At 44.5% G+C, this 12,271-nt stretch overlaps 1 protein-coding gene across 3 annotated transcripts in view; it reads left to right on the top strand.

The window, feature by feature from the left end:
- The window catches only part of GLMN (glomulin, FKBP associated protein), a 50,172-nt gene that overhangs the window by 22,979 nt on the left and 14,922 nt on the right, over positions 1-12,271 (top strand). For all 3 annotated transcript variants that reach the window (XM_069737560.1, XM_069737562.1, XM_069737561.1), the window contains exons 6-11: positions 5,162-5,408; positions 8,149-8,251; positions 9,382-9,569; positions 9,993-10,046; positions 11,177-11,207; positions 11,288-11,377. In XM_069737560.1, the coding sequence (XP_069593661.1) occupies positions 5,162-5,408; positions 8,149-8,251; positions 9,382-9,569; positions 9,993-10,046; positions 11,177-11,207; positions 11,288-11,377 (713 nt within the window). The remainder of the gene's footprint in view (positions 1-5,161; positions 5,409-8,148; positions 8,252-9,381; positions 9,570-9,992; positions 10,047-11,176; positions 11,208-11,287; positions 11,378-12,271) is intronic.

The following is a 12,271-nucleotide window of genomic DNA, read 5'->3' as shown; positions in this document are numbered from 1 at the left end:
CCTCCTTCGGAATAACCACTATATTAGCCTCCCTCATAGATGCTGGGAGAAACCCCTGGCATCCAGCCTCCTCCAGTACTAACTTTAATCTGGGAATCAGCACTTCCTCCAAACTTTTATAGATTTCGGCTGGTAACCCATCAACCCCAGGTGCCTTCCCATTGGCCATAGACTTCAGCGCCCGACTCAGTTCCTCCTCGGTGATAGGGGCATCGAGGCTCACCCTATCCTCCTCACTCAATTTCGGAAGACCCAGACTCTCAAGGAAAGTCTCCGTTTCTCCGGCTGACTCATTGACCTTGGAGGAATATAAGTCCGCGTAAAAGTCCGCAAAGACCTTTATAATATCCGGTGTTTCAGATACCCTGCTCCCCCCATCCGAAACCAACGAGTGTACATACGAGGTACTACGCTGAGCCGCGGCTACCACCGATAGCATGTGTCCAACTGTCTCTCCTTCCTGAAAATAAGCCACCCTCTGAAACTCCCGCTTCCTTTCAGCTTTCCCCAGCAGAATCTTTTCCATACAATTTTGCGCTGTTCTCAATCTTTTCTCTGCCTCGGAAGTCCCCAGCACAACCATCTCGTCCTCCGCGGCTTTCAGCTCCTCCAACGCCACTCTCTCCGCTTCCCTCGTCTTCCTCTTACACCTACTAATGTCTCTAAATAGTAACCCTCTCAGGTACGCTTTCATTGCATCCCAAACGGTTAGAGCATCTGTACTCCCATCATTTAACGCAAAGAATTCCGTCACCTCCTTCCCTATACCGTCCAAGTCAATGCTCTGTAACCAGTTAGGATGGATCTTCCATTCTCTCCCGCTTGCGGTCCGTGTCCCCAACAACCTAACCTCTACCTCAATTGGACTATGATCCGAAAGGGCCCTCGGCAGATAACGCACCTCCCCCACCATTGTGTCCAACAGGCGATTACCCAGTGCCATATCCATTCTGGATAGCGTAGCATGAGCCGGTGAATAGCACGAGTATCCTCTCTCCCCAACATGTCTGACTCTCCATAGATCAATCATGCCTAATTCACGCACATAGGTTCCAAATGTTGTAGTGTGCCCCTCCGACCTATTCTGGGTGTTCTTATTTTTATCCCAAAAGTCATCACATATATTGTTCAAATCCCCAATAATTAAGATTGGCAGTGGTTCCCATCGTCCCACCCTCTCCAATACCTCCCTGATCTTCTTACTTGAATATGGAGGTGGAATATACATTGCCGCAACACACAATCTCACTCCATACAATATACATTGTATCACCACATACTGACCCTCAGCATCCACGCATACTTTCACCTCTTCATATTGCACTCCCACCGGCACCAACACTGACACACCTCTTGAGTACGTCGAAAAGGTAGAATGATACCCCTTCTGTATCCAACGTCTATTCAGTACATCCACTTTCTCCTGTATCAAGTGCGTCTCTAGCAAGCATATCATAGAAGCCCGTTGATCCTTCGCATACTGCAAGCTCGCAGCTCTCCTAGACTTATCCGCCAGGCCTCTCACATTCCAGCTCAATATCTTAAAGCGGTCCCCTATTATGTGACTCATCATCTTTAGTTGTGTCGTTACTCCCGGTTCTGAGCTGTCTAACTTCCCTTCCCACCCTCACCCCACTCCCCCCTCCCCCACACCCCCCAATACTATACATTCTGCCTCTTATCAAGAGTGGGGCACCATCACCCATTGCGAACACTCTTGTTAACGTAACCTTCTCCTTCCGCCTCCCGCTACCGTTTATAACAGAATTCGGCGCAATTCTTAGAAGAACAATATAATTGAACCTGTATTGTATTACAACTGCAAGAAACTAAATAAACTTTTAGTACGCTGCACACCCTTCCTCCCTCGTACTTCTCCGCCGCATCAGCACTCCCAGTGCTTTCCCTGAGTAATACCCAACTCCACCCTCCAACCTTCACATTTCAATTACCAGTGTACTGTCAATCAATCTCTTTTTTTCCCCCCTTTTTGAAAGATTTAAGATATCTCCCGACCAACCCGCCTCACATTTTCAATCTCCTTTCCCTTTAAGTTTTTTAGCGTTAAGATCTATCCACTGGGTAGCGTCCTCCGGCGTCTGGAAAAAATGAATCTTATCCAACGCTACCACTCTCAGTCGTGCCGGAAACATCATGGAGTATTGCACTCCCAGTTCTCTCAGCCGTCTCTTGATACCCGTGAACATCATCCGTTGTTTCTGTACCAGGGCGGAATAGTCTGGGTAAATAGCAATTCTTTGACCTCCAATTGTCAGATCCGTCATGTCTCTAGCCTTCCTCAGGATAATGTCTCTGTCTCTGTAGTTTAGGATTTTGGCAAGCATGGTACGGGGACTTGCTCCAGGGACAGGTGGTTTCGGTGGGACCCTGTGGGCTCTCTCTACCGCAAATACTTTTGTCAGTGCTGCATCACCAAAGGTCTCAAGGAGCCAGCTTTCAATATACTCCGTGGGATTCCTCCCCTCAGTTTTTTCAGGGACACCCACTATACGAATGTTATTTCTTCTGGACCTATTCTCCAGATCCTCATTTTTTGCAGCTAGCTCCGATATTGTTTGAGCAAACTTCCTCTCCGCTTTCTGCAGCTGCACTATATGGTCTTCTGCCGTGCTCACTCTTTCCTCCACAGCCCCCACACGTTTGTCAATCTTTTGCAGGGCTGCATTTATCTGGGCTGTATCCCCTTTAACCTCCTGTATCTGCTGGGTCAGGGATTGTTTGCAGGATGATACCAGTGCAAAGACATCTCTAAGGGTGGGCTCTGCTCCTGACTCCTTATCTTCAGGTCCCCCCGCTACCACCGCCATGTCACCATCCCCACTCTCCTGTTGTACCTCCTGCTCCTCTGCTGGGCTTTCCTCCTCTCCTTCTGTGTCTGTGTCCCCTCCGGCGTCCTCCTCTGCTTTTCCTGTGTTCCCTGCGGCTTCCACTCTAGCAAACTGCTGGAGCTTTGCCGCCACCGCCATTCTTTTCTGGCATGCCGCGTTGTCCTTCTCCGCCTTCTCCCTGGCGTCGGCGCCATCTTGGCCGGTCCCTGCCTCGCCGGCTCCGGCGTCTCTTTGTCTCCTCCTGGTCATGTTTGCCGATCTCGGGGCCGCCGCTATTCACCGCCGCACTCCCGGGACTCTCCTGCAGCCGGTAAGCGCTTTGAATCGCCGCTCAGCTGCGGCTTATCAGGATAAACTCAGCGTTAGCAGCGGGAGCGCTCTGTCACGCGTCCGCTTACATGGACGTTCAGGCCACGCCAGGTAGGTCTGTGTTTGTAGAGAAAAGATGGCCAGGAACTATGGAGAGAAATGGGAACACAGACACCGACACAGACACACACACCTCTGGGCAGGCCGGGTTAGTCATGTCTCTCCCTGTGGTTCCCGGCTTGACTTTTAAACCATGATTTCTATGAAACCTGTTTCAGGGACAGACATGTCTGGGTGCAGTCGCACAGCCAGGTTCTGATTCGTGCTGCCCATGATTCGTGACAGCTTACCTTTATCCCTGAGCCTGGCAGCAGCTTCTTCTCCCTCCTCCCCCCCCCCCCCACAGATAACATGCTCAGCCATGTGTGTTTAGAGAGATGAGGAGAAGGTTTATGGTTCCGTATTTTTTTTTTTTTTAAATTGTAGTATTTCATTTTTTTTCCCTACATCAGACAGGGTAGTAGGGGGACTCTCCTGCTCCAGCCAGTTGTCTCGAGGTAGCCATACACCGTAGCCATGAACGCTGACCAGGTACTGTTTGTTGGGGTGTCCTGTATCCCCACCTAAACATGGATATTAGAAATGAAGGATAAAGCAATTGGATTTCCTCATGCAAAGTCCCTTTTTTTTTTTTTTTTTTTTTTTCGCGGTAGATGGTGTCTGATATCTCACATTTGCATTCACAGCCGAAATATTGTGCTAACTGACCAGCACCCAAATGTCTATCCCCCACTTTTGTTCTCCTTGTGCCACTTAAGGGGTTAGTGTAATAACCCTGCCGGCATGTTTGCATGGCTTCCATCTCCCATCAGACAGATGCATCATCTTACTTACCCCTCTAGGCCATGCTGTGAGTTCTGCTCTGTTTGCTCCATGTTGTGAACCTCATGTCTCCTGACTGCTCTTTGCATACTTCCTGGCTGTGTGCTTATGGTGGCGGCCCCGGCTCTTCCTGTGTCTTATAGAGAGTGTGTGCACCTTCCTAAGGTGTCCCCTGCCAATTGCCAAGAATCATCAGGTACTTAAGGCATTCCCACCCCTAGGGGAGTGCCTGAGCAACTTACTTCCTCAGTTAGTGTCTTGCTGCTGAGGTGCCAGGTCCTGTCTTGCTTTTTCTCGTCAGCCACCCAGTGGGGCTTCGTACCCTGGCCTGTACCTGTGTCTCTCGTTACTGCCACCCAGTGGGGCTTTGTACCCTGGCCTGAGTCCTTGTTTCTGTGCCTTGTCCCGTTCCTGACCCAGTCTGAACTTCGTCTCATACCTGTGTCCGTTTGTATCCCTGTCTTAAACCTTTCCTATTCCGCTGTGTTTCCTTGTGTTCACTCTTTCTGCTCTTTGCTCCGCCTCCTGCGGCTCTGCTCTTTGCTCCGCCTCCTGCGGCTCTGCTCTTTGCTCTGCCTCCTGCGGCTCTAAACTACTCATTCCAGCCTGTGTTACCAAGTCTCCTTAAACAGTTCCTGTCTTTCCAGTCTGAATTAGTCCCTACCTGTTCCCTTATCCCACACGTACCTGCCTATGGTCCTGCCAGCTGTGCCCGCCTGCCAGCCGTGCTCATCTGAACTTGCCTACACTTGCTATTACTGTTCCTTCCCCCGGTGGGATCAGCAGCCACAGCCACACACCGCCCTGCAGAGGTACCTGACTGCTACCTGTCGCACAAGCCTGACCTCACCACTAGAGGCTCCAGTGAACACCAAGGTAGCTGCTTAGTCCTGCCCCTTCCAGGGTAGTCTGGTCTATGGCACAGTTGGGCCACAATCCCCTCACTCACGCCACCCAGTCAGGGCGTGATCGTGACAGTTAGTATGAGATGTGAAGGAACAGAGCTGCAGTATTGGGCACAAGTGGTTTCTACAAGACCGCTAAAAGTATTTTTTGCTCTGTCGTATTGGATATATCCTAATTTATTTATTTTTTATCATTTTTTTTTATTTTTTTTTTAGTCCTCCTAAAACATGGAAACAGGAGATACTACGCGGTGGGTCTATCTCTAGCCACTATCCATTCCCAGCTTTCGGCACTGCCCGTGCCATACACCCCAATACAGATGCGGGAGGATAAGCATTTGCTATGTCAGTGCTTTCTGTCATTGATCCCGTTTATCCAGCCTTTCATCGATATGGTCACACAGAGCAAAAACATTTCTAGGGATCCAGAAATCCAGCAGTTGCGGAAAGAACTGTTGACGTTGTAAGTATGGATTTAACATCACAATTAAAGTACGGAATAATAAAAAAAAAAAAATAGTAGAAAATTACTTTACGTGATATTAGTTTTTAATGATCCAAATACAGTCACAATTGCACTAATATCGCAATTAAGGAAACAAGAAAGCAGGAATGACATTCCAAAAATCTCACAATATAAAAGGACCCTTTAATATACAACATGGTTGCAGTGGGGTAAGTTCGGTCCACGGTGAAGCATTCTAAGTAGAGTTGAGCAAAAAGATTCACAGGACCTTGGTCCAGTGGCCACGTCGGTTGCCAGAGCACTCTGAACCTCCCAATACCTGCGGTATCCCCTGCGCCTTTTCTGATCAATGTGCTCTTGTCACCGTTTATGCATTGTGTAGACTCGTGATGGTGTTATAGGACCTGCTCAGAAGAGGAGTACGGGGTGCCACAGGTAGTAGGAGGCTAGTAGTGCTCTGATCGGGCAACCACAGACTACCGACGTGACTCATGGACTAGGGTCCTGTGGGTGTGTTTTTTTTTTTTTTTGTTTCTTTTCTCTACACTCCCAATTCCAAGCATTGATTCCTACCATTATATACACTTAAGGCTACTTTCACACTGGCGTTTTTTTTAATATGTCGTAATGCTTCGTTTAGGGGAAAAAAACGCATCCTGCAAAGTTGTTTGCAGGATGTGTTTTTGCCCCATAGAGTTGCATTACCGACGCATTGCGACGTATTGACACACGTCGCAACCGTCTTGCGACGGTTGCGCCGTGTTGTGGTGGACTGCCGGGAGCAAAAAACTTTAAATGTAACGTTTTTTGCAGCCGACGGACCGCTTTTTTCCGACCGCGCATGCGCGGACGGAACTCCGCCCCCACCTCCCCGCACCTCACAATGGGGCAGCGGATGCGCCGGAGAAATGCATCTGCTGCCTCCGTTGTGTGGCACAACAAACGCTAGTGTCGGAATCTCCGCCCGACGCAATGCGACGGGCCAAATTTGACGCTAGTGTGAAAGTAGCCTTATATGTGAAAAGCCACTTTAACTAATAACAGTCAAGTGCCATAAGTGTTTACCTTTCATTTGTCTCTTGGGGAATGTAGTATTTTAAAAAAAAATAAATCACGTCAAAATAACGGAGAGGGGAAAAAAATGACAGTTGTCGCCCTTGCAAAATAGAAGAGGAAAAAAATATTTTTCATATAAAGTGCATTACAATTGCACTCCTCAACTTTGAATTAACACCACAATGAAGAACAAGTTGGGCCCTTATGGAAATCGCATGATGGATAGGACAGGTTATTGATCTACAAATGGTGAAAAAATGTAAAAAAAAAAAAAAAATCTTGATGTATTCGTAGAAATCCCCTCAGTTAGATGGTAACAATAAGGTTAAGTATCTGAGGAATGTTCTTCCATGCTGAATGCACTTGTGCAGATCCTCAAAATCTGCTGCTGGCAGCTTCCTCTTCTCTTCAATTGCCGACCAATGATGTCCTAGATGTACTCGATGGGCTTTGTTTAGGCTGCTCACAGTAGTGCAAGCAACAGGTGGCCTGTCATTATCGTGTTGGAAAAACTGCTCCTGAGGCACTATTGATTGTTGACCGTACCACTGGTTCCATTACCAAGTCCCAATTCAATGTAACACTGGGATGTTGGTCTATCTGCAGTGTAGAATAAAAGGGTGTAGGCATGCCATACTACCATACGTTATGCCACTCCTTACCATGTTCCCTAGTGAAGTCCTCTTCATGGTGTCGCCCAGGTAGTCTCCAGATGGAAACCAGAGGCTGGAATGGAGCAATTTAGGCTGTAAAAGTGGTCAAGCCTCCTCAGTGACCCTGTAGTCAGCACTCGCATGTTTCTAGTTCTACGGTAAGTAGCCTGGCATAAACCTGCTACCATAACTGCAAGTCTCCAGACTGGTCTCCCATCGATCTCATCAGGAATATCATTCGTCAGCAATTACAAAGGGAGCTGCCAGCAGTGGATCTTGATGATTTGTGCGCACAAGTGGATTCAGCGTGACAAATCATTGCTCAGACAACCTTTAATAACCTGGTTGACCATAGCATCTTTGTTTTATGTGGAAATAGAATAACTTCTTTGAATAAAGTGAGTTAAGTAGAAATGAAATAAAATAATGAACAAAGGGTTACGGAGAAGAGGAGAAAAAGTGACTGTCGGAAATCTCTCCCCTCTACTGTTAGTCACCTGCCAATGTGAAGGATTCAAACTCCAGAGGGTGAAGGGAATCTAGTCCCACCAAGTTCAGTAATAGTAATCCACTTCTTCGTTCTCATCCTTCACTTTACATGGTCTACTTCTGCCACTCATTCCATCATGGAAGGAGCTACGTTGGAACACCATTGGTGAGCAATGATCATCCCGGCAGCCATGAAGTATGTCAGTAAACCTTTGGTCACTCAAATTGGGTCTGGTGTCATTGACAGTAAGCTGAGGACAGTCTCTTCAGGTAGCGCTGGGATAATTTAGAGTATATAATCACTGCACTCGTACAAATTGAGGAATTTTGCTTCAAGTGAAACATTTAATACAGGTGGCAGGTGAACGGACAGGCAAATTAACGTTTCGGCCAGTTAAAGGCCTTGTTCACAATGCCGCCCTTGGAAAAACTTCTCTAGGTTAGAACACGAAATGTCAATATGGATGGTTGGAGTAAGTGTGAATGGACAAAATCCAAAATAACTGTTAATATACTGATAATATATCTATTGTTTTCAGTTGTTTCCGCTGTTTAAAGTTCCCCCTGCTCAATGCAGAACTATACGCGTTACCGGAAAATGAAGATGATAATGTTTACCGTACATTTGCTAGAGAGATGATAGTAAGTGGAATATAGATGTAATTTTATATATTTTTTTCCATTTTAATATATTAAGTAGATTTTCTTTTTCCGTATCACAGCAGTAAATATAATGCTTCTTATTTCATTGTATGCATCTTGAATTATTAATTTATTTATTTATTTTTTTTTCAATTTTATATTTTTCTGTTACTCTTTTAGATGGGATAGATTAAGGATTTTCTGCCCTGATGTATTTGGCCGTGTATTTCTATAATCATGGCAATGCCAGCCGGCAAACGGTAGAATCCTCTGCTCTGATCTTCCCTTCTGTTTCCCCAGTAATCCTGATGCTTGCAGTAAATGAAATGCTTGTGTCTAACTTTGTAATGCTAAATAGCATGCGTATACAGGAATAAAGTACAGACAAAGAAGAATAATCATTAGATGGATTTGTGCAGTGTCAAAAATAAAATCGAGCCATATTGAGAACAAAGACTAAAAATCGTGACTCGAATCTTTCAGATATTAATCGTTGACAGAATTGATATACACAAAAAGTCTCTGCAGTTAACCTTTTTTTGATTTCTTTTTTTTTTTTTGTACATGTATTAATAAAGATTGATTTATATATTTTCAGAGCAGTTATTTTGCATTTTTTATTACTTAAACTCCTATTGATATGTATGACCATTTTGGGAATTTAAAGGGAAGTTATGCTTCCCTGACATTTGTTGGGATGCCCCTTTTATGTGATATGAAAAATAATTTGTCACAATGTGGGATACATACAATGGTCAATTAAAACCAATTTATTTTATTTTTTTTTTTACAATTTTATAGATCAAATCTTTCCATTTCCTTCCCATTGACTTTGTATTTCATATGAAGGGCAAAAAAATTAAAGGTTTTTCAATAGAAGCAAACCAATAAATATGTACATTCCGAAGCGGAAAGCTGAGGGTTTGTTATAATGTATCAGTCTAGGGAATCCACCATTTGCAGCTGAACAAACCTATATCCTGTTCTTGATTCCACATTACCTGGAATATTTGCATTCATCTGACTGCAGGAGACGGAGGATGTCACAGGTCAATATAGACTAATTGGGTTTGGAATGATAGGAGCCATGATAAAGTAATACATTTCATCATTAACCCTTTCATTTTCAGGAATTTCTTGTAACTTTAGGGGAGTCTCTACCCAAGACATTTGTGAGGCGCGGTTACTCTGACGAAACTATAGACGCCGACGGGTCCGTTCCTGATCAAGGGATCTATTCCGCGGAGGGCTTGGCCTCTCTCTCCTACCTTTTGTTTGTTCAACATATTGGAATAGACCGTTTCCCTTTTGTGTTTGGGTAAGAAAATGTAGAATATATGTTATGAATGATGAGACTAGCAACTATTGCCCATAGGCTGTGCCTGGTATTGCATTTTAAGAAGAACCTATCACCAGATCAGAAGTGGCTAGTTTTTTTAATTCCTGCTACTCCATTAAATAATTTATTATATGTTTTTAAGTTCCACCTTACTATTCCAGAGATCTCTTCCTTTTTTATCGATCATTTCTATGATGTTTACTCGGGGGCGTAGCTCACAGGGTTCCCTGGGGGGTGTCTTTTAGGCTGGTCTACATTATTAGCCTGTGGACAACACCCCATTGATAATAACTGTAAAAATTAGCACCAAATAAAAAGGCTCGTGTCTCTGAAAGCGTATAGTAGCATTAAAAAAAAGGAATAATAATTTACTCATGTGAGTAACCGTTACTATTTTCCTAGGCCATCGTTTCTGCTAAAGTCTAACCTCGTACACATCAGTGTGCTGATAAAAAGGTAAGCATTTATCAAGGAACCGGCAACAGGGGGTCATTTATTGCTAGAAGTTGCCCCCTACTTTGGCTATAGCTCATCGCCAGGGGTTAGTGCCTGCTGATGTCTAGTTTGGCATTTGTATATGAAGTTTTGCAACTTTCTAATCTAGTTCATGTTCATTCCCTTCTCCTTTCTAGAAGGGTCTCCTGACAATAGGCAAATCACAAAGTTCTCCCTGCTGGATTCCCCGTGATAAGCTGTAATTTGTTGAGAAATTTCCATGCAAGTGTTTTGTTTTTCTTGCAGCGCCACCACTGGGGGAACTATGCATTACATATTATCCACTCAAATCTGTAGGAGAGGAAACGTTCTCCAGAGAGGGAGAAGCTCATAGTAATCGTCCTCCACTCTGGCCTAAACAGAGGACTCCCCTGTGTTAAAGGGGTTGTCCACTACCTGGATCAACCCCTTTTTAAATGTAGTACCCCTTGTAAAATGAAAAAATACAAATGCTTAACACCAGCACCGTTCCAGCAGTGTCAGTGCTGCATCTGCTGGGGTTCGCATAACATGGTTACACCACGCCGTCCCTGCTCCAGTTAGCGGATGCTGCACTCACTACTTCTGCTTATTCAATATTTATTTGAGAAGAGAAAAGCGCAGAAGCCTATTAGCAGCTGATGATTGGTTCCAGGGCTGACATAGCATACCAATATCACGCAAGCCCTGGGAGTCCCGACACCAACATCAAAGGATGGTGCCAGGGCAGGAGGGGGAGTATCTGTTTATTATTATTATTATTATTATTATTATTATTATTATTATTATTTAAAAAAGGATGTCCAAGTAGCATACAACCCCTTTAACTAAAAATTCCTTAAGACATAAGAAAATGGGTTTTCTAAACTGGACAGCCCCTTTAAGTGGATGTTATTCATTCTCGGTTGCAATACCGCAAGAGATCAGTCGATTCATATGAGACGGCTTTTGTGTAAATGGAACCAATTCTGATTTTTCTCACTTTTTTTTTTTTTTTTTTTTGAGTTGGTGTCATTCAGCCTTGATTATTAAGAAATAGGATGTGGGATAGGATTATGTGCATAATATACTTTTTGTTTTTAACCTCCTAACGAAATTTCTTTCCACTTCAGAACTGAAGAGCCCATATTGTCAAAAGGGCTGGTACGTAAAATTCAGAATCCTGTAGATTATCTGAGTGGTCCACAGATCTTGTATGATCCAAAGCTGCTTATTTTCCCTAGGATTTACTGGAAAATAGTTTATTACGAGTGGACAATGACAGTCTTCCTGAGGACGTGCTTGATGTCATCGCAGCCAGCAAAGTGCTACAAGTAGGTAGCCTCTTAAAATAATGTGTGGATAATATAAAGTTAGAGGAGATACACGGCTTGGGTTATCAGTGTCTATATTAAGAATAGGTAATTAATTCCAGATCAATGGGGGGTCCGACACCGCCACAATCATGTGCCCTGGGGTGGCGGGGATGTAAACAGTATGGAGGTGGAACTGCACAGCTCTGTATAGTGGCTGTTCTGGGGACCCCTAATGATGTGATATTGATGACCAATTCTAAGGATAGGTTTGGCTCATACACCCATAGAAGCAGCCATTAAAATATTCTTTCTTTGCACTACATCAAATCTTGTTAGACTGATCTTTGCAGAATTTAGGCACGTGTATATTTTACCCAAAGAAATGCCGATGCCAGAGCATCTTTTCTTAGAATTGTCATCCCTCTGTTACTCCTCCTGGAATATGTATGGACATGAATCCCATTGTCTATAGGCTGTGTAGTTATATAGTCATAGATTGGAAAGGATCAGCGTATGTGGGAACATGACTGATTGCACCCAGATGTTCTTTACTGAAGGAACGATGGAACCTCAGATGCACAAGCATTAACTAAAATGGACATTACAGCAGAAGCAACAAGTCTTCTTTATCACTATTAAATCTTTTAAGTGCTGACTTGCTGAAAAGTGGCCAAAACGTTAAAGGGAACCTGTCACCCCGTTTTTTGAGATTGAGATATAAATACTGTTAAATAGGGCCTGTGCTGTGCGTTACTATGGTGTATGTAGTGTACCCTGATTCCCCATGTATGCCGAGAAATACATTACCAAAGTCGGCGTTTTCGCCTGTCAATCAGGCTGGTCTGGTCAGGTGGGCGTGTTCACAGCGTTCTTTTCTTCCCCAGGTTTCCGTTGGTGGCGTAGTGGTGTGCG

The sequence above is a fragment of the Ranitomeya imitator genome, chromosome 8 (assembly GCF_032444005.1).
Source record: "Ranitomeya imitator isolate aRanImi1 chromosome 8, aRanImi1.pri, whole genome shotgun sequence".
In the NCBI taxonomy this organism is placed as follows: domain Eukaryota; kingdom Metazoa; phylum Chordata; class Amphibia; order Anura; family Dendrobatidae; genus Ranitomeya; species Ranitomeya imitator.
The sequence above is the reverse complement of the archived record's forward strand: the minus strand, read 5'-3'. Positions and strand labels throughout refer to the sequence as shown.